The following is a 27846-nucleotide window of genomic DNA, read 5'->3' as shown; positions in this document are numbered from 1 at the left end:
AAAAGCATTTCTTTATTTTAAACTCAATGTGATGTGGGACTGCTGCTGAGGAGCTGAGAGGGAGAGCCTGGGAGAAGAATGGGATTGAAATATTTCCAAGCAGGACTGGGAAAGGCAGGGGTGAGGGGCCCTGGGACCAGGCCTCCAGCCTCCGTACATTCATCCACATTTCCCCAGGGCCACCTCATCTCCCAGCCCTACTTGCTGGGCTCTGGAGGAGGGAAATTCCGTCTAGTTTTTTTAGTAACAATTAATCACTTTTCCATCTGCCCTTTCAAAATTCCTTCCTGATCTCACAAGTTTTTAATGGCATTGAAGGAACTTTGTTTTGCCTTCTACCTATTTTTGTATCAAGGAGGATTTAGAAACTTTTAAGTTGTAAAAGACACAAAGAAAGCAGCTTTCTTGTAACATTGACAGGGTTTCCACAATTAGGACATATTTGACCTTACTGTTGCTAGAACATAAAGTGTTCCATGGGGTATCCACTCATCTCCCCTTGCTTGAATAACATTGCCTATGGCCTCTTCATTGCCTTCATAAACATCAGGCTTCAGGTAAGCAGTGAATTGCAACTAAGTATAAAATTGATTAAGATTAAATACTAGCATAGCCTTAACTCCTCTTAAAGTATCACTGAGGAGTTAGCAGCTGTTCTTTAGATCTACTGAAGATCAAGTAAAAAACAGGACAAAAATGGGAAAAGGAGGGATTTAGATTAGCCATGGTGAAATTTAACTCTGAAATCCATTATTAAAGGACTTTTCGATTTGCTTCTCCCGTCAAATACCTTTCAGGATATTTCAGAAGCAGTCTAAGTAAATTTTTATTATTATTATTATTATACTTCTGCTTCTATCAGAGAAGACAAAAATTTTAAGCCTTTTAAGAGAATTTCAAGGAAATGTTTAAGGACACTATCCAAAGGGAAAGAGCAGGTTGGATAGGAAAAGAAATCTATTGACTTCAAGACTAATCTTTTGCTTCTGCTTCAGCTGGTGAAGCAAAATTTGGACTCAGGCTAGATGAGCTAGCATGACAACCCACTCCAGTGTTCTTGCCTGGAGAATTCCATGGACTGAGGAGCCTCGTGGGCTACAGTCCACGGGGTCGCAAAGAGTCGGACACAACTGAGAGAGTGACTGCTATGACCAGGTGTGCTGGCTTGAGAACCCCGTAAGATTTGGGGGCAGAGGATAGAAAGTTTGAAATGTGATTCTGAAGTTCTCCCATGTTGATCACTTACTCTCTTCATTTCTCCAGTTTCCCAGCGCCTATGACAGAATGGGCAGATGAAAGTTAATCATTCTTTCCTCCCTGTAACAGATGGAAAGACCTGCTGGAAAGGCAAGAGAGAACCTATGCTGTTTTAGTTGCTTTGAGAAGCCGGCTCTTTTGTGTACTCTGCTCTGTGTACATATACCAGGCTTTATTTACTTTTGTGTAATAATCACTATAAAAATAATACATCTCTTTAAAGAAAATGTGTCAATTGAGGAGTGGGTGGAAGGGAGGTTCAACAGGAAAGGGATACATACATACATACATATATATATATCTATCTATATCCTGATTCTTTGTTGTATAGCAGAAACCAACACAATATTGCAAATTGGTTATACTCCAATAAAAAAAGAAAAAGAAAAGGTGTAAATTAAAGAATAGGAAGAATGGTGGGGTTGCAGGGGAAAGCAGTTTAGTCTCATCACTAATGGTTAACATGTTGAAGTCCCTTCTGTATATGTTTCTGTGAAGACCTCCCCTGGATATCACAGGGACATCTCAGTACCTCTGAGCGCATCACTTGCTCCTCTGCCTCTGTGGGAAACATCTTTACCCTCTACTCCAATGTCCCCAGGCTGGAAAGCAGAGAGTTTCTTATTCACTCCCTGCTTTGTGCCTTAACCCCTATGTTGGTCAAGGCTCTTTTTGTTTGCAAGTGGCAGAAACCTGGCTCAACTGGCTCAATTTTAGCAGGGAATTCATTGAGTCATAGAACTGAGAAGTCCAGTAGTAGAGTCAGCCTGTGGAACTCTAAGAAATTAAGTCATCTTGTCAATTCATCCCCTTTCTCCTCCTCTCTCTCCTCCTCCTGACCCCCTTCTTCCTCTCTCTCCTCCCCCTCTCACTCCTGGGGGATCCTGTACTGGCAGAAGAGGAGGAACCTCTCGAGAGATGACCATTTTATCCCTCAGATTTAGCTTAGTCACAGGTCTGTCCACTTTATTTTCTAAACATCTCCTCTATTTATCCCATCTTCTCTTATGATTACTGTCAATGCCTTCAGGCCCCAGAATTGAGTCCCTGTATTGTAGAGACCATCGTAAGTACACTGCAGTCCCTAACTTGTCTTCCCTTTTCGTGATGGGACCGGATGCCATGATCTTCATTTTTTGCATGTTGGGTGTTAAGCCAGCTTTTTCACTCTCCTCTTTCACTTTCATCAAGAGGCTCTTTAGTTCTTCGCTTTCTGCCATTAGAGTGGTATCATCTGCATATCTGAGGTTGCTGATATTTCTTCTGGCAATCTTGATTCCAGCTTGTGCTTCATCCAGCCTGGCATTTGGCATCATGTACTCTGCATATAAGTTAAATAAGCAGGGTGACAATATATTGTCTTGACATACTCCTTTCCTAATTTGGAACCAGTCTGTTGTTGCCTGTCTGCTCTAACTGTTGCTTCTTGACCTGCATACAGGCTTCTCAGGAGGCTGGCAAGGTGGTCTGCTATTCCCATCTCTTTAAAAATTGCACTGGTTTAGGGTCTCAGTTTACCTTGGTTGTGCATGCTCAACCATGTCCTACTTGTTGCAACCCCCTGGAGTGCAGCGCACCATGCTCCTCTGTCCCTGGGATTTCCCAGGCAAGAATGCTGGAGGGGGTTGCCATTTCTTCCTCCAGGGGATCTTCCCGACCCAGGGATCAAACGTGTGTCTCCTGCATCTTCTGCATTGGCAGGCAGATTCTTTACCACTGTGCCACCTGGGAAGCCGTACCTTGGTTAGAGCTCTTTTGTTCTGTCCTTCATCTATCAGCACGTACATATTGAGCTCTTATTCTGCACAGAGTATTGGGGCCACAAAATAGAGTGACGTCCTTTTTCTCAGGAAGCATCAGCAGAGCCTTGGTGGGGAGCTAAGGAGGACATGACTACGCCTGGACAGTTGGGTGAGCCCTGGAGAGTAGGGATGATAAAGACAATGTTTCTGCTTTAGACCCGGTAAGGAGTGTTAAACACAGCAGGGCACCCCATGTCCTCTTTCAAAACTGTGTGGAAAGGAAGGTGGGCAGGGGGACTTGGTCTTGAGTTTCATTCATTTGTCCAAACTTGGTCAGCAGAACGGGACGGGGAGCTTGATTTGAAAAGAGGTTGTGTTACTGATGTTTAGAAGAGTGGCCGCTCCTGCTCTGCTTTATGTACCCGGCTTCCTCGTTCATCTTTCCTCCATCCCACCCTGCTGATGTTCACCTCTCTGGCCCGAATCTGCCCGCCTCAGGGTGAGTTTACACACCACCCGGGCTTCCAACCTGAGTGAGACGTCCCATCCCTGGGGTCTGCGGCTCCTCACTTCATTAGCGTTGCCAGTGTTTATAAAGCCAGGAGATAATATTTTTAGGTTCCATTCGGAGTTTCCCGGGCAGCCTCTCTTTAAGCCACTTAGAAAGTTTAGAAAAGAAGGTCACAGAAATGTTAGATGTTTTTCCACTGAACTTTGGTTAAGCAAACGGTCTTGGGATGATGTTCACAGACTCTTCTGGGCAACCGTGAAGACTGAAAATTCTTTTTGTCTTTTGTTTGTCTTGCTTCACCTCTGGAAAAGCAGTGTTTTTTTTTTCTTTTTTTTTAATTGAAATAAGCTTTATTGAGATATAATTCATATATGGTACAATTCACCCATTTAGAGTGTACAATTTAAAGAGTTTTAAAGATATTCACAGTATCGTGCAATCATCGCCATGAGTTAATTTTAGAACATTTTTGTCCCTCCTAAAAGGAATGTCATCCTCATTAACAGTCAAACCTAGTCTTCTTCCCCCTCCCCCTCCCCAGCCCCATGCCCTAGTAGCCACTAGCCTAATTTTGCCTTTATACATTTGCCCTTTCTGGACTTCTCTTATAAACGGAGTCATACAATATGGGGGTTTTTGTGACTGATTCTTTCACTATTTTCAAGGTTCATTCACGTTGTAGCATGTATTGGTAACTCATCCTTTTTAAATCGCAGAATACTGTTCTCTTACATGGATATGCCCCAACTTCTGTGTCCATCATTTGATGGACATTTGTTTGCACTTTGTATCTGTTAGAAATAATCCTGCTATGAGCATTCATGTGTACTTTTTTGTGTGAACATGTTTTCATTTTTCTTGGGTTTATGCCTAGAAGTGGAATTGCTGGTCATATGGTAACTTGATGTTTAACTATTTGTGGAACTGACAGACCGATTTCCCAACTGGCTGCACCATTTGACATTTCTTCCAGCAACGTACAAGTGTTCCAATCACTACATATCCTCACCTAGACTGGTTACTGTCTGTCTTTTTGATGGATCTCATAGAGGTTATGAAGTAGTGTCTCACTGTGGTTTTAGTTTGTGCTTCCTTAATGATTAGGAACATTTGTTCACATGCTTATTGACCATTTGTATATCTTCTTTGCAGAAATATCTATTTGAATATTTACCAATTTAGTTCTTTCGCCCATTTCAATTCCATACATGTGTGCTTTCAGTCCCTCAGTCATGTCTGACTCTTTGTGACCCTGTGGACTCTAGCCCACCAGGCTCCTCTGTCCGTGGAATTCTCCAGGCAAGAATACTGGAGTGGGTTGCCATTCCCTTCTCCAGGGGATCTTCCAGATCCAGGAATGGAACCGCCATCTCTTGCATCTCCTGCATTGGCAGGCAGATTCTCTACCACTGTACCACATATGTGTGTGTGTGTGTGTGTGTGTGTGTGAGATTTGGAACTAAATATTTTCTCTGCTAATATGAGTTGCTGTTTTAGGTTCTTGATGTTATATTATGCAGCACAAAAGTTTTTGGTTATGATTAGCCCAATTTCTTTCTTTTGTTTGTTTTGTTTTTCATTGTTGTTTGTGCTTTTGGTGTCATATGTAAGAAATCATTGCCTAATGCAATGTTGTGGAGATTTATGCATTCTTGTAAGAATCTTATAGCTTTAGCTCTTAGGTTCAAATTGAGGATCATTTTGAATTAATTTTTGTGTATAGTGTGAATAAGGGATCCGATTTTTTTCTTTTGCATATTTATATCTTATTGTCCCAGCACTATTTGTTAAAGAGACTTTTCTTTCTTTGTCTTGGCCCTTTTATAAATAGATATTTTTAAATACATAGGCCACTTATGTTTATGAGCTGTCTTCTTAATCTATGGCATAAATAATAACTTGTATTAAGTGGTCATTCAACATTGTTCACTGCAATAAATGAGTATTTTTTGATTTCTAGTGAACTTAGTGGGTTGCAGATATATCTGAGTTCTGGTTTGGAATGCAATTTTTTTAACCTGAAAAATATCCCCAAATTGCCATTTATTATTTATTTTGAGCCAGATACTGTTGAATATTTTACATATATTATCTTATTTAAATATGCAGAATATCCTGTGTTATTATTAGCTCCATTTCATAGACGAGGAAGCTGAGTTTTATGTAGTTGAAGTAGCTTGCCAAGAGGTACACCATTAGTAAGTTACAGACTTCAGCTCAGGTCAGCCTGATTTTGTAGCTTAGTATTAAACACTGTGCTGGGACTTGGGCAAGCTATGTGGAATAATAATAACCAGGAATGAAAACAGAAAGCAACCACTATGTGTGCAATTTGTGAAGAATGCAAAATCTGAAAGTCTAGTTATGTTAAATGATGATCAATCTTCACATCTCTAGGAACATAATACCTTCCCCTGACCTTCTCTATTGCAATTAAATGAAGACAAATCAAGTATTTAATTTTGAAGTTACTTCAGTGTATTTTAACTCCAAGAAAAAAAAAAAAAATTCAGCAGACTTTTTAAGGAAAAAGTCATCATGATTTTATGCACTACTTGTATAAATCTCAACTTAATGCAAGTGTGTTTGCCAAGAAATCCATATTTCTTTTTTCATCTTTTTGGTTTTGTATTTGATAAGTTTAAAAAAAAAAGTCACTAACAGTTGTCTGGAAAACACCCCAAGCTCACAGAGTGGATCACATGAAAGACTTTTAATAAAATTAGTATGTTCAGTTTGGGTGTCTTGAAGGAATAACCACTGTGAACCCAAGGGAAGTAAAAACGCCGGTAATATTGAAGGTGTCAACACACAGAAGACCTGAAATCACCCCCCATGTCCTCTTCCCTATCCCTCTTCTCTTTCTTCCTTCTTTCCAGTGCTCACTTGCCTTTGGTGGAGGATTTGGGGTCTGTGACTTTACAACAACGGAGTGTTTCCCAGAAGGCATTCTTTGTATGTTTATAATGCCATGTTCAACTTGTCATGAAGTCTCTACTGGAACGTGTTATTATAAAATCTCAACAAACATATATAACTGGGGGGAGAAGTATCAGAAAGATGAGTTTTGTGACCAGCTGTTCTTATTGCTGCTCTGTCCGCACATTTTCCTGCAGCAGCTGCAAGGAGACGTGAGGTGTCCAAGCAGAAGTCCTCCTCTTCATCTCAGTCTCTCTCACCCCTGCGTTCCCATGGGAAGGGATCTGACGCCTTCCTCCCCTTCCCCTTCATCCCTAATCCAGACCTGACTCCTCTGGTTTATCCTTGAGCTCCGGCAGACGCATCACTTGGGGCCCTACTGTGTCCTCCTCCCAAGGCGGCTTCGCTTGGTTCTCTTTCGAGTAGAGATAGGTAGGACCATGGGTCACAAAGAGTTGGACACAACTGAGCGATTATCACTTTCACTTTCATGGGTAGGGATTAATGCCTGAATCATCTTCTCTTTGCTGCCCTATGCCTTCCCTCCTTCACCCCGTACTTTCTTGGTGGGAAAATGATGACTCGCTTTGTGATGTGTAAGTGATAAAAGGTCGAACAAGAAATTAGAGAAATGATAACACAAGACTTGGCAGGAGAAAACCACAGTTGAAAGTCTCCGAGTGATAGAGGAGAGTAACTTGGGACCCAGGAATCATCTAAAAGAGTTGCACGAATGTGCACCTTCAGTATTTTGCATGCTGACTTGGGTCAGAGTCATGCAAACTTGGAAAGTCTCTATACCCTGGACAAATGCTCTCTGCTGAGAGGCCGAATGCCTCCCTCCTTCTGGACACCTCTCAGAGGTGCTGGGAGGTGCTGATGGAAGTCTTTCCAGGCTACAGAAGGTAATGAAAGAAAGTGAAAGTTAGTCATTTAGTCGTGTCTGACAGAAGGTAATACTTTGCTGTTATTTCTGTCAGAGGAGAAAAGCCATGCCAACTCAATTTTGGTTCTGAGATTTGGCACACAAAGGACTTAAAATGACCCAGACTCTGTGAATAGTGTGAAAGGGGTGTCTCCTAATTGCTTAGAATCATAAGGCAGCTTACCCCGAAGTCATTGCTTAAATAACCTGCTAACTGAAATATATCGATATGAACTATCAACACAACAGATCCTTACAGTCCATTCCAAGCTCCTCCTGCTCCTAATAAGAGGTTTCTTATGTGTCTTGCTTTGTCTATATTATGCTTTCTAATATTGCTCCAAACCATAATTGGATTTAGAAAGGGGCTATTGGTATCACACATAATGTATGCTATTTGCTAAGACTTTAATCATATTGTGTTTACCCCACTGTACTTAATTCTTGTACCCACTGTCTTCATGACAGTAGTCATCATAATACATATTTCTTAGTAGTCATTCACAATACCTATTTCTTATCTTTATGTTCCTATTCTTTGATTCAAGTGTATTGATTATATTCCTCTGATAGTTCTACTTGATGAATGCTATGGCATTCACATTAGTGGTAAAGAATCTGTCAGCCAATGCAAGAGACGTGGGTTCCATCCCTGGGTTAGGAATATCCCCTAGAAGAGGAAATGGCAACCCAACTCCAGTATTCTTGCCTGGAAAATACCATGGACAGCAGAGCCTCGTGGGCTATAGTCCATGGGGTCACAAAGAGTAGGACACGCCTGAGCTACTGAGCACATACACATACATACATGTGGTATTCACACCTACCTTCATTTCTTCTCTTTCTACCATGTTTTCTATTTATTTTTGTGGTTAACCACTTATTCCTGCCATGTAGTTTATATAATCTGTCCTTGATAAAATAACAGTGAGCTCAACGCTAACTGGCTGCTTTGTAGTCATACCAAATGATACTTTGAGGAAAAAGATCACAATGAAAATGCAGGTTGATTTGTCTTTGTTTATTATCCTACTTTATCCATATCTTCGAGGTTGTGGATGAGTCTTCCTTAAGGCAAGATCTGAGAATGAAGTCACACTGTGGTAAAGGAGAGTAATAAAGAGCCATTGCTAGCCAGAATCTAATTTTATAGCTTTCAATCCATTATGATCATTGTAAAGTGGGCATTCCATTTAGCAAGTAGGAGGCTTGCCAGAACAAAGTGACTATCAAAGGAATGGCAGTGTTTTCTCCCTGGGTCTCAGGTTGGAGGTTCTATGCTCTTTTGTTGATATGATTACTTACTGTTGTAGGATCATGGACTCTTTCTCTATGTCTTTATCCCTTGCTTTCTCTCTCTCTATAGAAGGCACCCTCAAATATTAGAAAAACACAACTTTCTAGAAGTTGAGATCGTGATGGTAAAATGACAAGGGAAGAACTGACCCCAGATGGCATTGTGCATGGAAGTGAATTTATACGAGAACCATCAGGGAGTGACTTTTGCTATATGGCTTTATGTTTTAAGGATGGGAATCATTCAGTGACTTTGGCTGTTTTTAAATGTTTGTGGATTTGGCAGAGTTCAAAATCTGTTTTGCCAAGTGCTTTGTTTTTCCTGCTAATTTTGAGGTCCATGAGTATTTCATGGGAAACTTAAACTGCATATGGGATTGCTTTATAATTTAGTCATCCATTCATCTGTATAGGACATTTGAGAAGATTGGTGAGTCTTCTTAAAAATACTTAGAAGGAAAGGTTGGTATGGTCTGATGATTAAATGAGCTACAGTCCTCAAAGGCTGGAGCTGATTTCAAAAGTTAATCTCTATAACTATTAAACAGACTTAGAAAAGGGCTGGTCTCCTTTCATTTTATTATTAAACATTTTTGTATCTGAAAAGTGTGTATGTGTGTAATTAGACTAGACAGTTTCAAACGGAGAGAACCATGTCATAAGATAATAATGCTCTTTTCCAAGCGTGCAGGGCTGTCTATGGTGAAGTTGGAAGTGGGCCTGATTTTACCATTACCATCTCAGATCACTTTTAATACCAAATGGCTGTTTTATTCATTCCTCCATTTATTCTTCATTTCATTCATTTATTTAATTATTCTTTCAACAGTTATTAAGCAGCATTTACTATATCACGAGGTCCAAGTCACCGTGTTTTAAGCTTTGTGGAAATTAAAATTCGAATAGAATATGACTCCTGCCCTAGAAGGGTGGAGATTATATTTATTTATTTGTTTTGTTTATTTGGCTGAATCTGGTCTTAGCTGCGTCATCTTTCATTGCAACACATGGGCTTTCTAGTTTTGGCATGCATGCAGGCTTGGTTGCTCCTTCAGTATGTGGGATCCTAGTTCCCCAACTAGGGCTGGTACCCTTGTCCCCCACACTATCAGGCAGGTTTTTAACCACTAGACCACTAGGAAAGCCCTTGGGCTGAGGCTATTTTAAACCAGGTAGCAAGCACTCAATCAGAAGCCTGTAACGCTGACTTGAAGGCAGTTTGTTAGGAGGTGCAAAGGAGGAAGTGCCTGGTTTTATCCCAGAGGCCCAGGAAACCTTCAGGGGGTGGGGGTGGGGTGTTGGTGATGTTTGCTGCTGTTTCCTGGTGGATGAGTGGGAAGGGTGGAGCAGGGCTTTCCAGAAAAGTCTGAAAGGCACGTAAAACGGCGAAGCACTGGGGCACGTTCAAGGGATGCCAGCAAGTCCAGGACTGTCAGAGAGCAGGGAAAGAAAGAGAAGCAGGGTTGAAAAATGGGCAGGGGCTACTGCGAGCCATTTGGGCAATGCTTCGATTTTATCTGCTTAGCACTAAAGAGTCTTGGAAGGAATTTGTTATTTCTACATCATGTTTTTTAAAAAATGGGTTGAAATGTTTTCTTGCATCTCTGTTTTACTCTACAGTGTCCTTTAAAATTTTTTTTTTAAACTGAAGGACAGTTGCTTTACAGTATTGTGTTGGCCTCTGTCATACATCAACATTCCTCTACAGTGTCTTCCCGAGAAATCTGTGCTTCTGTTTCATGCAGGTCTGAGCTGGAGGGCCGCTTGTACAGTCCTGGCTGTGTCTTATCCAGTCTCCTCGACTTCTATGAAAAGTCCTTCAGGAACGTTACACTGCTGGGATAGCAGTTGCAGACTGTGATAATGGTGGATTTCCACCAAAGAGTCTGTATTGTGACAGAAATGTTGCTTTCCCAAATTACATTTTTTTTCTTTTTGGCTGCAGAGCACATGAGATCTTAGTTCCCTGACCAGGGTTTGAACCTATGCTCCCTGCAGTAGAAGTGGAAGTGTGGAGTCTTAACCACTGGACCGCCGGGGAAGTCCCTTATTTTTAAAATAATATAAAATTTGTCTCTTCCTTTAAGTTGGAGAACTTACATCTGAGCTCTGGATGAGCTTGTCGCCTGAACAAACCCAACAATAGTGACGAGGTGGCTTTTTTTTCCAAAGCCCAGCGATCGGTGTTGGGGGAAAGTCAGAGAAGTGGAACATTAGCTGTCTATCTCTAGGCGCTTTGCAGACGTTCCGGGCAGAGGAAAGCTAATCAGGAGACCTGCATGGGGAGAGAGGCGTGTTATTTAATTAGCTTTACAATGGGCTGACTTGAAGGCACGTGGTGGTTTTAATAGAGGCAGATAGATGTCCTTTTCTGCAGGCCTAATTGTTGGGGAAAAGCAGGGTCTTTGTTCAGGCACAGCATGAGGGCTCTGATCTCTTGGAGCCCAGGGCTGCCCTGCTTATAATTTTAGACAGAGCCATTCAGGGCTGCCCAGTAGAGAAAAGAAGAACAAGAACAGTATTGTGTGTGCAGGATCTATGCCCAAACCTCCCCAAAGTCACTAAGAAAAAAAAGAGAGAGTAAGTGAGAGGACCAGCCTTGTGCATTTTAAGAGTATTTCTTCATCATTTCTTTGCTCTGGTTGTTGGAAAGGGCAGAGCTACACTTTAATCAACTTGGAGCTGAGGTGGGATGACTTAACACTCTCAGAAATCCAATTAAGTCCACTTTCCCAATGATACGGCGTTCATCTTGCCAAATGGAGCAGGCAACTCGCGAGGAGACTCTGTGTGTTCCGCGCTGCCAGCCTTTGCCGGCCAGATGCCAGGCACGGGCAGTGCGAGAATACAAATTATGTAGCGGATGCCCCTAAATAGCAGAATCTGTGCTGCTGACTGGCGGCGTGAGGGGCAAGGTGGGATGTCTTTCCTTAGGTTCAGCTGGTCAGCACAAGTGGTGACACAGCAAATAGAACACTTCATCTGAATTCCAGGAGGCAAGTCGGAGCTGGGGCGGGGGGGTGCTTCACGGGTCCAGAATTATGTAACTAAATATGCATGAGTACAGTGCAGTTGGGCTTCCCTGATAGCTCAGTGGTAAAGAATTTGCCTGCCAATGCAGGCGACGAAGGTTAGATCCCTGAGTTAGGAAGATCCCCTGGAGTAGGAGATTGCAACCCACTCCATTGGGAAATCCCGTTGTCCATGGGCAATCCCATGGACAGAGGAGCCTGGTGGGCTAGAGTCCATGGGGTTGCAAAGAGTTGCTCATGACTGAGCAACTGAGCATGCAAACACAGCATAGTCAGAGATAGTTAGAAGTCCAGGTTTATAGTACAAGTTGTTAGGAAACTTCTGGCTGTCAGAAAGATGGGATAACACAAGAAAAGACTTCTGAGAAGTGAATGCAGTGGTATACTGGGCAGTAGTTTGGGGAGAACTCAAACAGCAAGGCACAGGGCATGACCTGAAGCATGTTTGTAAGATTCTGCTAACTTGGTGACCAGCCCAAAAGCCAAATAGTGAGGCCATTTGCTTGGGATCTTATTTTGCTCAGTTTGTATGAAATCACTGAATGGGTATCAAACATACAACCCAGAGCGGGGAGAACCCAGGATTGCAAGGAATCCTAGAAGGCGTTTGTTCCTCTCTGCATGGCTAGTATGTAACGTAGCTGTGACCATACATTTAGAACTTCCAGAACCATATTTCACATCTATGTAATGGGAATCAACCCCCTTTCATCCAAAGGGGTTGGTGTCTGGATCCGTGTGATTTACATACTCAGACTTAAAATTATATTTATTTTAATACTATGTCATGACTTTAATTCCTGGAGAAGAAAATGGCAACCCACTCCAGTACTCTTGCCTGGAAAATCCCATGGACGGAGGAGCCTGGTAGGCTACAGTCCATGGGGTCCCAAAGAGTTGGATACGACTAAGCGACTTCACTTTCACTTTTCATGACTTTAATGGGACCACTATGTCCCCATCTCTTGGATTAACTTCCATGAAAATTTTATGGTCACTAAATCCAAAGTCAACATCTTGATTATTTAAAATGAATAATAGCAGCAAAATGTTGTTGGGTGCTTATTCTGTGGTAGACACAGTGCAAATGACTTAGCACAAATTCATTCCATCCTCAGATTAACTCTGTCAATGGGCACTATGATCACCTCCATTTTACAGTTGAAGAAACTGAGGCTTTCTCAGGCCAAGGGACTGATAGGTGTAGAAAGGCCAAGCTGACTCAAACTCTTGTCCACCTGAAGCCAAGCTTGTGCCCTTAACCACTCTACCCCATGCCTCCTCAGTTCTTGTAGAGATTAAGTGCATTCCTTTTAGTTAGAAAACCAAAGCCTGATAGCTAATTTGGCAAAAAACTACAGGTCTTTGTATGGGATATATATATATATATATATATATATATATATATACACATATATATATATTTTTATGAGGACTACTTTTTTCTTAAGTCTTTATTGAATTTGTTATAGCATTGCTTCTGTTTTATGTTTTATGCTTTGGTTTTTTGGGCGTGAGGCCATGTGTGTTGTTTGGAATTATCCCTTACCTCCACACCTCAGCTCCATCACATTCGGTTAAAAAAAAAACAACGCTCCTGGAGAGAAAATGTTTGCTCACTAAAACGGGAGTGTATGTGGATGCTAGGTCTTTCCTGGGTCTGGGTTGGTGGTTGCCAGCCATCTGGTCTCTTTCAAGACTATGGAATTCCCTGAAAGAAAAGTCCATAATCTTTTTGATTTTTCAAAATTCTGAACACTATTTAGAATTTTTAATTCCTGGAAAGGGCCTCTCCTGGGAACCTGCCACAAGAGAACCACCCGCCGGTTGCGCTTTCCTCCCACGTCCCCTGCCAGCTCTCCAACCAGCTGCACGCCCTCCTCCCTGCCCCCTCCTCCTCCCCAGCGGGTCCCTGGTGGCGCTTGCTTCCACCCAAAGCCTTTGTGTGATGAAGTCTTTCAAGATGGTTTCCCTGTCTGGGGAAAACACATGTTTCTGATCAGTCTGATGAAATACACTTCCATTAAGGAATAACTTCTCTGTTTTCTACTTTCTTCCTTCTCCACCTTACCTATCATCTCGGAGCCCCCAACACTTGAAAGTACTTCTCGGGCCGACTGATTAAATGGCGCCTTCTTGCACGTCACACACACCGGGTTGGCCTCTCCAGTCTCCATCAAGGCAAAGGGAGAAAGGTTTTCATTGTACGCGAGCCAATCCAGATAGATGAGATGTGAGCCGAATCTCTTCCACCTCATGCGTCATCACCAGGACCATCCGCTCCCTTCCGACTCCTTCGCTCTGGGTGACACAATGAGCTGAGTGAGCCCAGCTGGCTCTTTGTAAGTTAAAGAAGGCTTCGTCTCTTTGGCCCTGAAAAACAGAATTAAATGGGAGCTGTCATCCCGGAGAAGAGTTGATATATCCCTTCTTGAGGTGGTTTTTCAACTGTCAACCCTCTATCAGTGGCATATTTGGTGCTTAGTACATTGTAAATATGAATAATGACACTGGACACCCTAGATTTGTTTTTATGGATATATGGTCCTGTGTATTCATGAGACTCAGCTTCTGCGCCCGTGTTCTGGGGACAGCACACATGCAAAAAGAGACTTGAAACAGCAAGGGACTTGAATAAGTGCTCTGCGTTCCACTTTCTCTGTTACTAAGTTCGGCATCAGCTAAGGGAGGACTTGTATAAATTCATTATAACCCAGTGATGTGGTGAAGTGGAGGACGCTGAAGTGAAGGGAGGAGTAGATGCCTGAGTGAGATATTTGTAGGTGATGGCTTCAAAGAATGTTATATTTCCTGACTAGTAAGATGTTCTCCGTGTAACACACTTCATTTTTTTTCTGGGGCCAATTATATGTAATTAGCCTGGAGGAAGTGATGTAAAATGATGTATGTTCCTGATTCTCATGGCAGCTAAAAGGCAATGGTGGACCCCAACCAAACCCATTTTTTCCCTTGATTTCTATGGTTGAAAATCAGCCTGCTTTTCCATGACAGCATAGTCATGACCCATCATGAGACATAACTAATTTAGTGCAAGGAGGTGTCCTCTGCCATGGTGCAGCCAGCCAGAGAGGTCAGGCATTCTCTGTGTCTTTTTGCCACCTGTTAGGTGGTAACAGTTCAGTTGACTTTCCCTATCTTGTCCTTCCCCATCTCCTCCCAACACATCTCCTATCTCACCAGAGGGGATGCCTATAGTATGGTCAAACAATTTTTAAAAAATGCATTGTTTCTGGGAACCTGACATTATAAATTTGAGAAGGTGAAGGGGATAACACTGGACTCCCTATGAAGTGTCTAGCTCTTCTTCCTCACAAAGATGGAGAAAATTGGGTTCATCTCATGTATTCTCTTATCTGAGTAATGGGTACAGGGATCTGAATCTTACCTTCATGATAATCAGTGAAATAAAAGATGCAACTTAAGTTCAGGAATTTCTGAAGACTGCTTCTGACAATATGAACAGTATGCTGTGTATAAGGTCAGACCAACAACAAAATGATTGGTTTGCATTTGTGGTTAAGCCAAACACCATTTATTTTTTCACAAACAACTATATCCATGAATACTCTTATGAAAAATAAAATGAATATGGTGACCTTAGCAATATTTTCCTTTAAGGGCATCAGAGGCAGGCAATGAGAACAGGAGAGTTAAACTTGATAAAGACCTTTTCAGTTAAAAAGAGTCACCTGTTTACCTCTTTATCTTAAACGTTGGGTAACTTTGAGTCTCACATTAGGCTGAAAAAAGAAGACTGATATTTGAGTTCAGAGATCTGTATTTGAAATTTTAGGAAGTTATTTGTTCGTTAATTAAGTAATCGGTGACATTTATTGAGCTCCTACTGTCTTGAGCTGAGCACTGGAGGTGATGACAAACTAATCGCTGTCTTCAGGGAGTGTGGGAGGCAGATGTACGTATTTAAATATTCCTTTGGGGTGTCCTGGGCACAAGAGGGCACCTCCTGGGGGTGGGGTGGAAAATTCTTTGTATAAAGAAAGTGCCCATGTCTGAGAAAGACTGAGAAATGCCCTCCGTGTTTGGTGTAGGTTTTCCTCTTGACCTTCCGTTGCATCTTCTGTGCAACCTCCTCCTTTCTGCTCTGAATCCTCTTCCAGCTTGAGGACCACCATTGATTTGTTTGATTGTTGTTCCTTGACTATTGGCCATGCGGGTCAATGAAATCGACTCAGGCAAGGTACCAGATACAAGACCAGGCCTCAGTTTCATTTTGGAAACTTGGAGACTTAAGTCCCAGAATGACAAGGACATAGAAATTCTGTGACAGTACCTTCTTGTGTTCCCTCGCGCCTGTCCTCCCACTGTTGTCAGAAAGGTGCCCTCTCCTGCTTCCTCGGGTAGCATCTCCCCTTTTCCTCTAGAGTTAGTCTTCTACTGCCACCTGCTTCCTCTGCCTAACTTGCAGCATCGAAAACAATGAAGACATTCTCCACCCCACCTCCTCTCCTTCATCTCTAGGGTGGTAAAGGTTAGTCCTTTGGGGCAATTGACTTGGCATTTCCAAATGAAAGGGGGAGAAGAAAAGGGAAGATGCCACAATAAAATTATCTTAATTTAAGATTCAGATGACAACTGCAGAGAACATCTGTTTTGAAGCCTGGTGTTGTCTTTGTAACCCAAGAGAAAAGCAGGGTGAGATCAGCTGGGGGGGCCCTTAGCCTGCCACCAGATGAAACCACCTGCAGTCTGGTTGCGGAGGGGGGCTCAGGATCTTGTTCTCCTGGGGTTCTCAGCTCCCCATCAGGAGTCTGGGTCTCTGCTTCCGCCATGATATCAAAGAACACTTGCTCTTCCACCATTTTTGCCCACGCCATCATCCCTCTCCACCCTCCAGGGACCAATTTAGGACAGCTTACATTAGAAATCATACTTAGACTACATGAACCCAGCGGTTCCTGGGTAGCCGGCATTCCGCATGACCCAGGCCTGGACGGGGCCAAAATTCCGAGACAGGTGCTCAGTTCACCTCAAGGAAAGGAACTGTGGTGTGGAGGGAACCTCAGATCCTGTAGCCCTGATTGGCAGCTCGTCACCACCTTCTGTGTGAGCAGAAGCCTGAGTTGCTGCGAGAGAAGTACGTGCTGTCTGACTGGTGGATTTTCAAATGTCGCCTGGTCTGTGGATGAGGCCCATCCATCCCACATTGTTGGGGCTGCAGATGCAGCTGAATGGGTCGTAATTACAGCCTAAAGAAACGGCAGACAGTGATGAGCCAGCCCAGACCCTTTCTCTCCTTAAGCCCATGCCAAGCTGTCTCCCGCAGAGAATGCTAGTGTGGTTACCCTGCAGCGTGTGTGCCCGGAGACAACACATCCAGGGCAGAGGAGACTGTTAGATTTCTAGAAATCGAGTCTGAGCATCTCTCTGTTCCTATGTATGCTGTATCCTGCTTCGTTTCTCAAGGGTGTCTGGGAACAGACCTAACCGAATGACAGTGAGTGACTTCCCCTGCAGTGTGGTATCTAGGAGATACCAAGGTGTGAGCAAGCTGTGAGCAGGGGATCCCTTTCTAGAAATGACAGTCTTTTCTGAACTGTTTGGCCTTGGGCAGAATGACTTATTCGCTCAGAGTCATTTTTTCCTCTGGAGATAGCAGGGCTGAACTTGACTATCTCTAAGAGAGTCCATCTAACATGTGACGGAGCCAAGACCTAAGGTTTTGTCTCCAAAGAGGCACCGCAAACATGATATTCCTTCTGAACCTGACATACAGCTTTGCCGTGACTTTTAAATACAAGTCTGCAGCTTCCTCTTCCGACCAGGTAGTGCCGGAATATCTAAAGCGAGGTCCAAGCTGGGCAGGTTCTGAGGGAGTGGGTTGGAGCGATTTTTTAAAATTAGATATGATCGTTCTCTTAGTCTGTCCATAAGACAGTTCAGGTAAATAGAGAGTCCACCTTACTCTGCAAAGGGGTTCGCCATGGAGAAGATTTTTTTTGTGATTTCTCCTACATCCTACCATCTACATGCGTGTATGCTCAGTAGCTCAGTCATGTCTGACTCTTTGCGACCCTGTGGACTGTAGCCCACCAGGCTCCTCTGGGATGTCCCAGGCAAAAATACTGAAGCTGGTTGCCATTTCCTACTCCAGGGGGTCATACCTACCCAGGAATCGAACACACATCTCCTGCACTAGCAGGCGGATTCTTTACCACTGCCTGACCTGGGAAGCCCATCCTACTGTCTATTGGCTCTTAAAAGCAGTAACAGTGATTAAACTTTATTTGAGCTCTTTTTCCTGACTGTGCTAAATTCTTTCCTGCATTATCTCACGTAATCCTCCAAGCAACCTTACTTTCAACAGGGAAGGACTGAAGTTTGGGATTGTTTAAAGGACTTCTGTGGAGTAATTCAGCTGGTGAGTGGGTCAAGCTGGAATTTCAATCTGAGTCTTATTCCAGAGTCTGCACTACTCAGGCTCCTCTTGGTTTTATCCTGGAGAACTTTCCCAGGGCAAACAGGCCCCAAGTCCTCCCCTCTTCGCAGCCCGCCCTCTTCTCCCGGCTTCCCCCCTTACTTATCGCTCAATTGTTTATTGTACCTTCTAAACAATAGTTAATGAGTCTGTATTACACGGTCAGGGGAGAGCCAGGGGTGATTTTTATTCCCTGAAACAGGGATGAGGTTGTGACACAAAAAGGTTAAGTGGCTTGGGTGAGGTCACAGAGCCAGCCTGCAGTCAGCGACAGCCCAGCTTGAGTCCCCCACTTGGGTTCCTGAACTGACCCTAAGGCCTTTGGGCATCCGAGTTTAATTAAGAGAGTTCTTTTCATTTTCTCCAGTTTTCCATTTTATGGCAGCTTGATAACGGTGGATTTGGAAGCCCCAGGCATCTTTCTCCCTGCAGGGTGCTTTTCAGTGACTCAACTTATCACAGAGAAACCACTTGCTTTAGAGTTAAGCTTTTAGAAGCCTGTTTCTGTGCGACAGGGTGACTGTTGCCTTTTTTTCTCAGAGAAAAACAACCACAAACGCAAAGCGGGAAGGTTGTTAATTGAAAACTTTTTTTTTTTTTCAATCTTACATTTAAACCAGCAAATCATCTGTGAGTCATAAACTTGCTCTGGATTAGCCGTTAGCGGTCTGAATGTTTTTGCACCTACCTTTAATAAAGCGTATTTTAGCTCACAACTCTGAGATTCTTTAGTTTTTGGTCAAGATGCGAGAAAGAAGACAATGTATTCCACTACACTTCTGGAGAGGGACAGTCTTCAGGATCTTCCAGGATTGTCTAAAATTAGGTGTATTTTTATATTTCTTTTTTGTTGATATTGGAGTACAGTGGAGGGAGGGAGGAGGGTAAAAGAGAAAGTTTATGTGTTTTATATACTCCATGTTTTTGAGGGAGTTCTTAAAAAAAGTGACTGTTTTCTTGGTGTCATTAATGTCTGACTCCACACCCCTGCCCCTTGACGCCTGATGTCTGTTCTGAACCCTTCTGACATGATATCTCTAGTTTGAGGAATTTCAGCACTTGCTGGGTGTAATTCCCTAAGTCTTGGGAATGTCTGAAGATACAATTCTGTTTTCTGTCAGGTGTAGGAAGAACAGACTGCTGCATTACAAGCAAAAACAAAGTCATTCCTGGTTGATTTCTCTTGAGTGCCTTAAAAAGCAGATAGGGTCTTGAAACCACCTGCCCAAGGGGCTGGAAGGCAAAGCTCAGCTGACCTTGTTTTATTAATGGGAAAACTGAGGCACTAATGAACCGGAGTGGACAGGCGTGCTGGGGAATAGAGCTTGTGATCAGCCAAGCCAAAGGTCAGACTAGAGGCAGAGTGGTTCACACTGTTTAGCTCATTTTCAAAAGCCCTAAGTATCAAACTCACTCACCCTTTGTATTAAGAAGCTTTGGTGGCAAAGTAAAAGTCCCTAGTGACCAGGGAGGTGATAGTTCACTACTTATTTACTTGTGTGTGTGCTCAGTCTTTTCGTGTGTGTGTGTGTGTGTGTGTGTGTGTGTGTGTGTGTCCTACTCTCTGTGACCCCATGGAATGTAACCCTCCATGTTCCTCTGTCCATGGGATTATCCTGGCAAGAACACTGGAGTGGGTTGCCATTTCCTCCCCCAGGAGATCTTCCCTACCCAGGGATTGAACCCATGTTTCCTGCAGCTCCTGCATCGGCAGATGAATTCTTTACCACCTGGGCCACCTGGGAAGCCTGACATTTCACAATTCAATGAATATTTATTGAATGTCTACAATGTGTCAGGCACCATGCGAGGCACTGTTTTTTAGGATATAGTCATATACAAAGTGTAGGGCATGGCAACCCACTCCAGTATCCGCACCTGGAGAATTCCCATGGACAGAGGAGCCTGGCAGGCTACAGTACATGAGATTGCAAAGAGTCAGACACAGTTGAGTGACTAAACACAGCACACAAGATACAAATATCATCTAAAGTCCACAGGAACATTTAGGAAAAAATCTGCTTGTGTCCTACAGAGAATAAAGATTTCATTTATCAAAATTATCAGATTAACCAAGTGGGATCATAGCAGGCCTGACTGGGTTACTCAAATCCCAAATATGTAAAAAATACTTTAACTCTGTCCATATTAAGTGCTCCTTGTCCTTAGGGAAGTTTCATCCAGTTGGGAGGTTGGATGTATAACTTCTGCTAATGTCAATATTCACAACTGGTCTCCTGCAGGGTAACTTTCCTGGAAGTCGGTGGTGGCCCCTGGCTATCTCCCAAACCCCATTCCCTGATTTGCACAGTCAAACCTTTCAAGCTTCTGTGCTTCAGGACTAGGTTATAAAGGATGACTGACAAGTTGAGTTGTCATCATTGAGGAACTGAAGGAATAAACTTCCCCCACTGCTGGAGTGGACAATGTTTTTGGATCTATCATGGCAGGCTCTTTGAGTGTCTAATTTGCAGGGATGGGGGTGGTTAGCAGTGTTTAGGCTAGCCTGGAAAGAAAGCTGAGAAAAGGACTGAGGGAGAGAGGCAGGACTTGCTCTGAGAAAGCTGCATTTGAAATAGAATACTCACACCTGGATTAAAAAAAATGCCAGCATTTCCTTAACATAACATTGATAAAACAAAATTCCCCGAAGCAACTCCTGATTTGCACAGTTCTTTTTGCTGATGTATTCACAGTGGGTAAGGCAGGATTGGTTCAAGATCTCTTTCTTGGCTGCTCATTTGAATGTGCAAATGCACAATTCATTCATGCGCTGTTTCCCCCAGCTTTTCCCAGGATCTGATGGGTCTGTTCTTGTCATCTGGGGCCCAGTGCTGTTTTCTCATACCTTTGGGAAACACAGCTGGATGACAACAATCCTTCGTCTATCAGACTTACCCCCGTACAAATACTTCACTCTGCAGAGTCACTGGAAGACGAGCATAATCTGAAGTTTGAACCAGGAGCCCGAGATTTGAGATTTATCTTCTCTTCCTGGCTCCTTTCTTCCCTGGTTGTGGGAAACCTGTAAATTACTATACTTCAAGAGGACAAAACTGGAGTTAGATGAGGTAAGCAGGTGTGTTAAGACTTATCAGAGGCTGAGGTTACAGTTATAACCATGTGGTGGGAGTTAACATATGCTTAGAAATCAGGAAACAGGATTAAAAATAGCTTTTTCTGAGGTTGTTCAGAGAGATTTATGTTTAATCTTTTAGTTCATCAAAGATAGGTCAATGCCTGGCTCCCGATATATGTACGTGTGTCTGGGTGCGTTATATAGGTACCTGTGTCTATGTCTACTGCTTGATTTGTTAATTAGGACCAACTCTCTCCGTTTATAACCAATGCGCCAGTGGCAAACTATTAATTATGCAGGGGTCATGTTAGGGTATCCTAAGTGTCTGGGCTTCCCAAATGGAAAAGGGGACTGAAACTGTGATTCTGTCATGGCTGTGAAAGATGTACTCCAGAAATTTCAAACCTCAGAGCTGTGCATCATGTTTTAGACGGTGGCAACAGGAGGACTGTCAGTTTTACCCAGTAGAGGAGTTTGTGAAAGGAAAGACAAAACCTTGGCCAATGGTGACATAATTAGAGGAACAGAACCACGGCTGTAGGGAAACTGGAAGTTCAAGGAAGCCCAGGACTGGATTCCAGTTTGGGGGCCCAGTTCTTGACTTTCCTAGTACTATAGAAGTCGTTGGGCCTTTGTTTTGGGGTCTCCAGGAGGCAGCCTTGGGCTCCATCCGTACCAGTGGCAGCTAGATTCTTATCAAGGGCAGCTCACTTCTTAACTGATTTCTTAACGATGACGCGGGTGGGCTCTGGAAAAATCGAAGGCTCCTCCAGCAATACAGCCCCGATCCCTGAGTCACTAAGCGGCCGGAGTCCAGTATTCCCAGAGCCCTTTGAGGACACTGGCTCGGAGCCCCTTGCTCGCACGCACGCCCCTCCAGCCGCTGCCTCACGTCCTGTGTGTCAGTCTTTGTGAATGAATGATGGACACGCACTTGGAAAACTATGCCGCTCCCGGGAGGGGGCGGGAGCCGGTGACCAAGTCCTCAAGAATGCGTGGAGAATCAGATGGACTTTCCCAAACGGCCGGGGTGGCCCGGGCACCAGCCAGCCCGTCCGCTCCGGGCTCTTTTCCCCCAGGTAGGGGGCTTCGCGGCCCGCTGGCTCTGCGCGCGGCTCCAAGGCGATCCGGCCGCAGGGCGCCGTGAGCCGAGGGCGCGGCGGGCGCGGAGGGCCCCCAGCTCCGCCCCGCTTCCTTTCGGTTTGGGCCGCCGCCGGCGATTGGCCAAGGGTCCCGGGCCCCGCCCCCCCGGCCGCGCCCGCCTCTCGTCGCCCCGCCCCTAGGCCCCCCCGACCCCCCCTCCTGGCAGAGATCCTGGGGGTGGGGGCCGAGCGCGCAGACCCACGGCCGGGGCCCGGCGCCGCGAGCTACGCCCCAAAGAGGAGGGGAGAGCGCGCGGGCGAGGGAGGGAGTCGGCTCTGGAGAGCTAGGGCGAGGGCGAGCGCAGGCGGCTGCCCGCGGAGAGGAGGGAGCCGGGCGCGGACCAGGAGGGAGCCGGCGGGGCGCAGGCGAGGCGGGGACCCGGCGCGCGCGCACTTTCCCGCAAAGTGCCAACTACCCCGGAGAGAGTTCCGGGCGCTCACCTTCTGGGCGCGGGGCAAAGTCAGCGGAAATTTGAGATTTTAAAGAAGAAGGTCCGATTCCCCCCGTCCCCTTTCCCCTGTTACTCATCCCTATTAAAAAGAAAAACAAGAATAACAGCAAACTCGCTCTAGCCCCGTGTGTCCCCCCTCCCCACTCCTGGCACCATGAAGGCGGCCGTCGATCTCAAACCGACTCTCACCATCATCAAGACGGAAAAAGTGGATCTGGAGCTTTTCCCCTCCCCGGGTGAGTGGTGACTGCCGAGGCCCCCCACCCCAGCCCTCGGCCTCTGGCCTGGCTCCCCTCCACTTCTCCCCCTGTGATCTCTTCCAGGCAAGTGGTGCGTTTCTGCCCCAGCTTCTAAGCAGGCGATGCTGGTGGCAGCTGGAAAGAGGTAGACAGGAGGAAGAGCTGGACTGTTGGTGGCCCGAGACCCTTGTTTGGGGGGTGGTGGTGGTATTTATTTTCACAGCTGTGTTTTTGTGAGTAGTGGGAAAAAGCTTTTAGAATGTCCAGCACCCCCATTCCTGCTTTCTTATTTTTCCAAATGAGCGGGAACCCTCTGGCCTTATTCCTTAATGTTAGTGAGGGTGGACACTGCCGCCTAGGACATCATCCCCTGACCCTGCCGACATCGCCCAGAGTTGGAGCTAGATGGAGGGCCCTGGGGAGTTAAAGCCCAAAGGGTGTCTAACTGGCTGGCCTTCAAGCACATCTTCTAATGTCCTGCCTTCCTGAGCTCGCCTGTCACATGTGCCTTTGCTGTCTAGTGTCTCTTTTTGGGGTTGAGGGTATGGAGATGGAAGCAGAGCTGAATTGATCATCTTACCTCTGGGAAACATCCCCATTCTGTTTATGCAGGTTACTTCATCCATCTTTCTAATCTGCCGTAAATTTGTCCCTTGCTACCTAAGATCTGTGAGAAGAGGTAAAACCTCCCCAAACCAAATGTGACTTTGGGTCTTTGGCTGGTGTGTTATCCAGCTCTTGGATTTGCAGAAGAAAGGTATAGGAAAGAAATTTCAGTTTGTCTTAGACACAGTTTTTGGTACTAAGCAGTTTAATGAACTCTGGCATTCTAGAATTTCTGGAATAAATGCAGTTTGGAAAGAAAAAAGATGCTTTCTTTCAGGATAGGAACTGCCAGCTGTCCTTAAGAGTGTCATGATTTTGGAGGTAGAGGCATATAGAAAGATGTAGAGGGGCAAGCTGATGGCTTTTGGAAAATAATTAATCGCAGTAACAGGCAGCTCTGTTGTATCTGATGATCAATAAGTAAGTTCAGCGGCTGCTCCTGTTGGTTAACACTTCTTTGCCTCCACCGTAATTAGTTGCATATTTTAACCCTTTCTTAATCTCTTTAAACTTTCAACACAAGCCAAGCTGAATTTTGTCATTTGAAGAGCTTTCAGAGACTTTAATGAAGACACAGCAGTGAGTAGTGACTTCTCTTAGACCCCCTAACACTCAAGCCCAGGGTTTCTGGGTTGCTCCCTGGAAGGTACAGAAAGACTAAGACTGTTGTCAGAGAGATGCTGAGATGAGCTAGAACCTCGGAGACATTTCAGGCACAGAGAGCTACAGTTTAGAAATGATGCTGGTGTGATGGTGGCCTTGGGGGCGGGGGGCGGTGTTAAAGAAGCCAGAATAAATTCTCTTGGTCCCAATTGATGCTAACCATTTATAGAGGAAGTGAAAGGAGAGTTCCCAGCAAAGATAGATCTCAACTAATGCCTCCTTTTCTTAAGTATGGCTTGTTTATATGTGTGTTTATGGGGAAGAGACAGATTTGGTCGTCTGGGAAATAGCGTGTGGATCTGTCAGTTCAGAAACCTACAGTGGATTTGGTGTGCTGGGAAGGAAAACGGGCCCCCTAGCAACACATGTTTTAGATCACAGTAAACAGCGGAAGCATTTTGGGGGAGTGTTTTAGTAAATATTAGAGGTTTTAAGTAGATGATGCTGTTCTGTTGGTTATTATAAAAATAAATCCTGAGCAAGTAACTATTCTTAGCTTTCCCATCTGTAAGATGGGGACAGTGAGGCCTAATGCTGCAGTCATCACCATTATAATAAGCAAATTTACAGTGTCCTTCTTTTGCAAAATGGTTTACATGCCTCTGATCTGATTTTGTCAACAGCCTTCAGTACAACAAAATTTCAGCTGATCAAAGAAATTGGGAAGTCTTCCGCCATTCATTGTAACGAGATTTGATTTCTGGTGCTATCTTGGGAAAACTAAATAGAGAATCTTGAAAATACAGAGCGAATATAATATCTAAATTTGAGTTCGTTTTCTTTTCTGGAGGGTTAGTAGCATGTATGTGACTATTATACCCATACCTCAGAAAGGGAAATAGAGGCACAGAGAAGGTAAGTTACTTACCTAAGAATGTCTGGTGAGCCAGCAGCTCAAATAAAATGTATCCCCGTATCTACCTTCTCAGTGGACAGTTGCCTGCAAGTTGCCTCTGTAAAGCTTGGCAGAGAAACTTCAGTTGATACTTGAACTTGCCGGTGCAGGGGGTGCAGGAAGCATTGGCTGGGCTGCCGGCTTTTGTTGGTGGGAAAAGACACTCACTGGCAAAGTGGGGATTTGCTTTGCCTGTAAGACCATACAGGACATTTTAAAAGTTTAACTTCTCATAGCATGGCTTTGTGTCTGCAGCTGTGACTTAAATGTTTGTCAGAATGACTCTTTGGCTTGTTTAGTTTATTACGTGTGGAGACAACTATTTGGGGGAACTTAACTTGTTTCATTAATTATGCCAGCTATCTTCCTGCTCCCCACCCCACTCAATGTCTGAGAGCTGGAGAGAGGCAGGGGTGCCCCAGCAGGAGCCCAGGGTTATTTGCCAGTCTCAGTGGCTAGGGTCTGATCAAGTACTTTTATTCACTTTTATTCTGGATTGAGGCCTCATAGGAGTTTTGACAGCTTTTAAGGCCAAATGAACATATACTTGGAAATAACATTGGCGTTGAACTTTGCTTGTAAGTGTAAAGTTGCATATATCACTTTGATTGTAATACATGATTGCCGGGTTCTCGGAGCTTAAATGGGTTAAAACAAATACGACCACAGAGTGTCCGTCCGTGGATTTCCCTCCTGGTGTGGAGTTTGCTGAGAAGGGGTGGAGGCTGGGTGCCAAAGCAAATACATCCCAGCCGCTTAATTTTTTCTCTCCTTCCCCACTTCACCTTCTTGGTGAGGTGAGCAGTAATGCTCAGAGAAGAGCAAGAATTCTAATTCTGAATGTTTGATATTTTACAAGATTGAAAGCATCAGCCCCCTTCGTACCCTAGAAAAGGCTGTCCATCCCTCTGACCTGTATTGCCTTAGGAGACAGGAAGAAGCTGCGTCTTCTCCCAGTGCCTTCGGTCAGTCTCTGTAACTTCAGCTAGGCAGACAAAAAGCGCAGAGCTGCCGCGCTCTTAGGATCACTCTTTCACTGTGTTTCCAGACCCCCACGGACCATTCTTCTTTCAGAGCAGGGTCTCTGGAGCCAGCCTGTCTGATTTTGAATCTCAGTTGTACCACTTACTAGTTTTGTGACTTTGAACAAATCTCTCCGTGTTCCAGCTCCTGCATCTGTCAAATGAGTATGATCACCGTTCTATCTCATAGGGTTGATAGAAATAAATCTGTTACTGTATGCATATCCTAAAACAGTGCTGACCTGTGATAACAGCACAAAATGACCTTGGTGACTGTAGAATTGGGTGGGGGGTGGGTAGCTTGAAGTGTTTTATAGGGGCTACAGCTGTCTTATGCACCTCCCCTAATCTCTTACTTGAGAGGGAAAAAGAGTGAAGTTAAAGAGGACCTTTTCACCTGCCTCCCTGAGATCTCACAGTCTATTCTGTGCCCCCGACAGCAAACTTAGTGAACCAGGTGACGCTCAGAGGGTCAGGGCATCTCTGGGGCTTGGTTGTCATTACAGGGACTCAGTCAGTTACTGTGGGTGATGGAGGTTGTCAGTGCTGCCTGGGAGCGGAGGCCAGGGCACATTTGCAGGGTTGATGGAAATGCACAGATTTTCAGTTATGCAGGGTTGAGAAAAGCATCATGTCCGGTTATTATAAAGTATCTCACATCTTATTTATTTATTTGGTTGGCAGAGCTTGCATTCCTGGCATTTTTGGTTGGTTTGTATTGCTGTTTTTTTTTTTTGTCTCTGTAACTTTTTTTTCTTTCTTAAAGAGACCAGACCACCCTGTAGGGGGATCACCTCCTCCTAGGAGACAGACCAGCCTGAGATGTACCCTACCAGAGCTTGGCTTGCTCTGGGCTCCCTCAGACTCTGTGCAGAACCAAGAGCTGCTTAGCGTAGGTCAGTATTTTTCAGGAAAGCCAGGCCCCCTATTGCAAAGAACACAGCTAACTCTGCGACGGCGACAGCGACAGTGTAATTACAGTCGTAGCTGGTTTGCAGACTGAATCACCCAGGGCTGTGGTGGCATTCCCTGAGTTCACAATGAAGGTAGATTCCTGTCATTCCCAAGTTGCAGGGGTATTTCTGAAACATGTATTGAACCTGTGTTTTGAACCAGGCTCTTTCCCACGTCATACCCTGACTCCGGAGTAGGGGATGTATTATTATATCCCTTGTTTAGATGCGGAGGAGGATATTCCAAGATATGCATAATTTCCTCAAGGCTCAAGGTTAGAAATTTACAAGTCGATGAGCCTTGCGGAGCATTTTATACCTTACGTAAAACACCATGTTATTCACAGAAAGCCAGGGAATTAAAAGAGGTGGCTCTGGGGGGGCGGGGTCGGTGCTTTGGGGGTTCAGGTGGGCAACGGTCCCCTGTCACTCTGCATGACTCCTCTGAGTTAGGGGCAAGGGCCTGTCTGTCCCTTGAACTCCCTTCAGGGCCAGCAATCTAGGTGTGTTGCTTTAAGAAGATGCGTAAAGATTCCAGTAATGCTTGCCTGAGATCACCAAGCAGAGAACCAGGCTTCTTGTTTTTTCAGTGCCTTCCAGACGGAGTTCCTTTTCTCACAGGTGAGGACGGGGTTGTGTTTATTTCCAAGGTTGCA

The 27846-nt window shown here is 44.5% G+C and overlaps 1 protein-coding gene across 4 annotated transcripts in view; it reads left to right on the top strand.

The window, feature by feature from the left end:
* Positions 1–27846, top strand: part of ETS1 (ETS proto-oncogene 1, transcription factor) — a 140432-nt gene that overhangs the window by 44046 nt on the left and 68540 nt on the right. Inside the window, exon 1 of one of the 4 annotated variants that reach the window (XM_043452595.1) lies at positions 22579–23048. The exons of the other annotated variants lie outside the window; for them this stretch is intronic. Coding sequence (XP_043308530.1) covers positions 22967–23048 — 82 coding nt within the window. The 5' untranslated portion in view covers positions 22579–22966. Of the gene's footprint in view, positions 1–22578; positions 23049–27846 lie in introns of those variants that run through there. 4 annotated transcript variants of the gene reach the window in all.

This window comes from Cervus canadensis, chromosome 29, assembly GCF_019320065.1.
Source record: "Cervus canadensis isolate Bull #8, Minnesota chromosome 29, ASM1932006v1, whole genome shotgun sequence".
NCBI lineage: Eukaryota > Metazoa > Chordata > Mammalia > Artiodactyla > Cervidae > Cervus > Cervus canadensis.
Note: the sequence above shows the minus strand (reverse complement) of the source record. Positions and strands in the feature narration are given on the sequence as shown.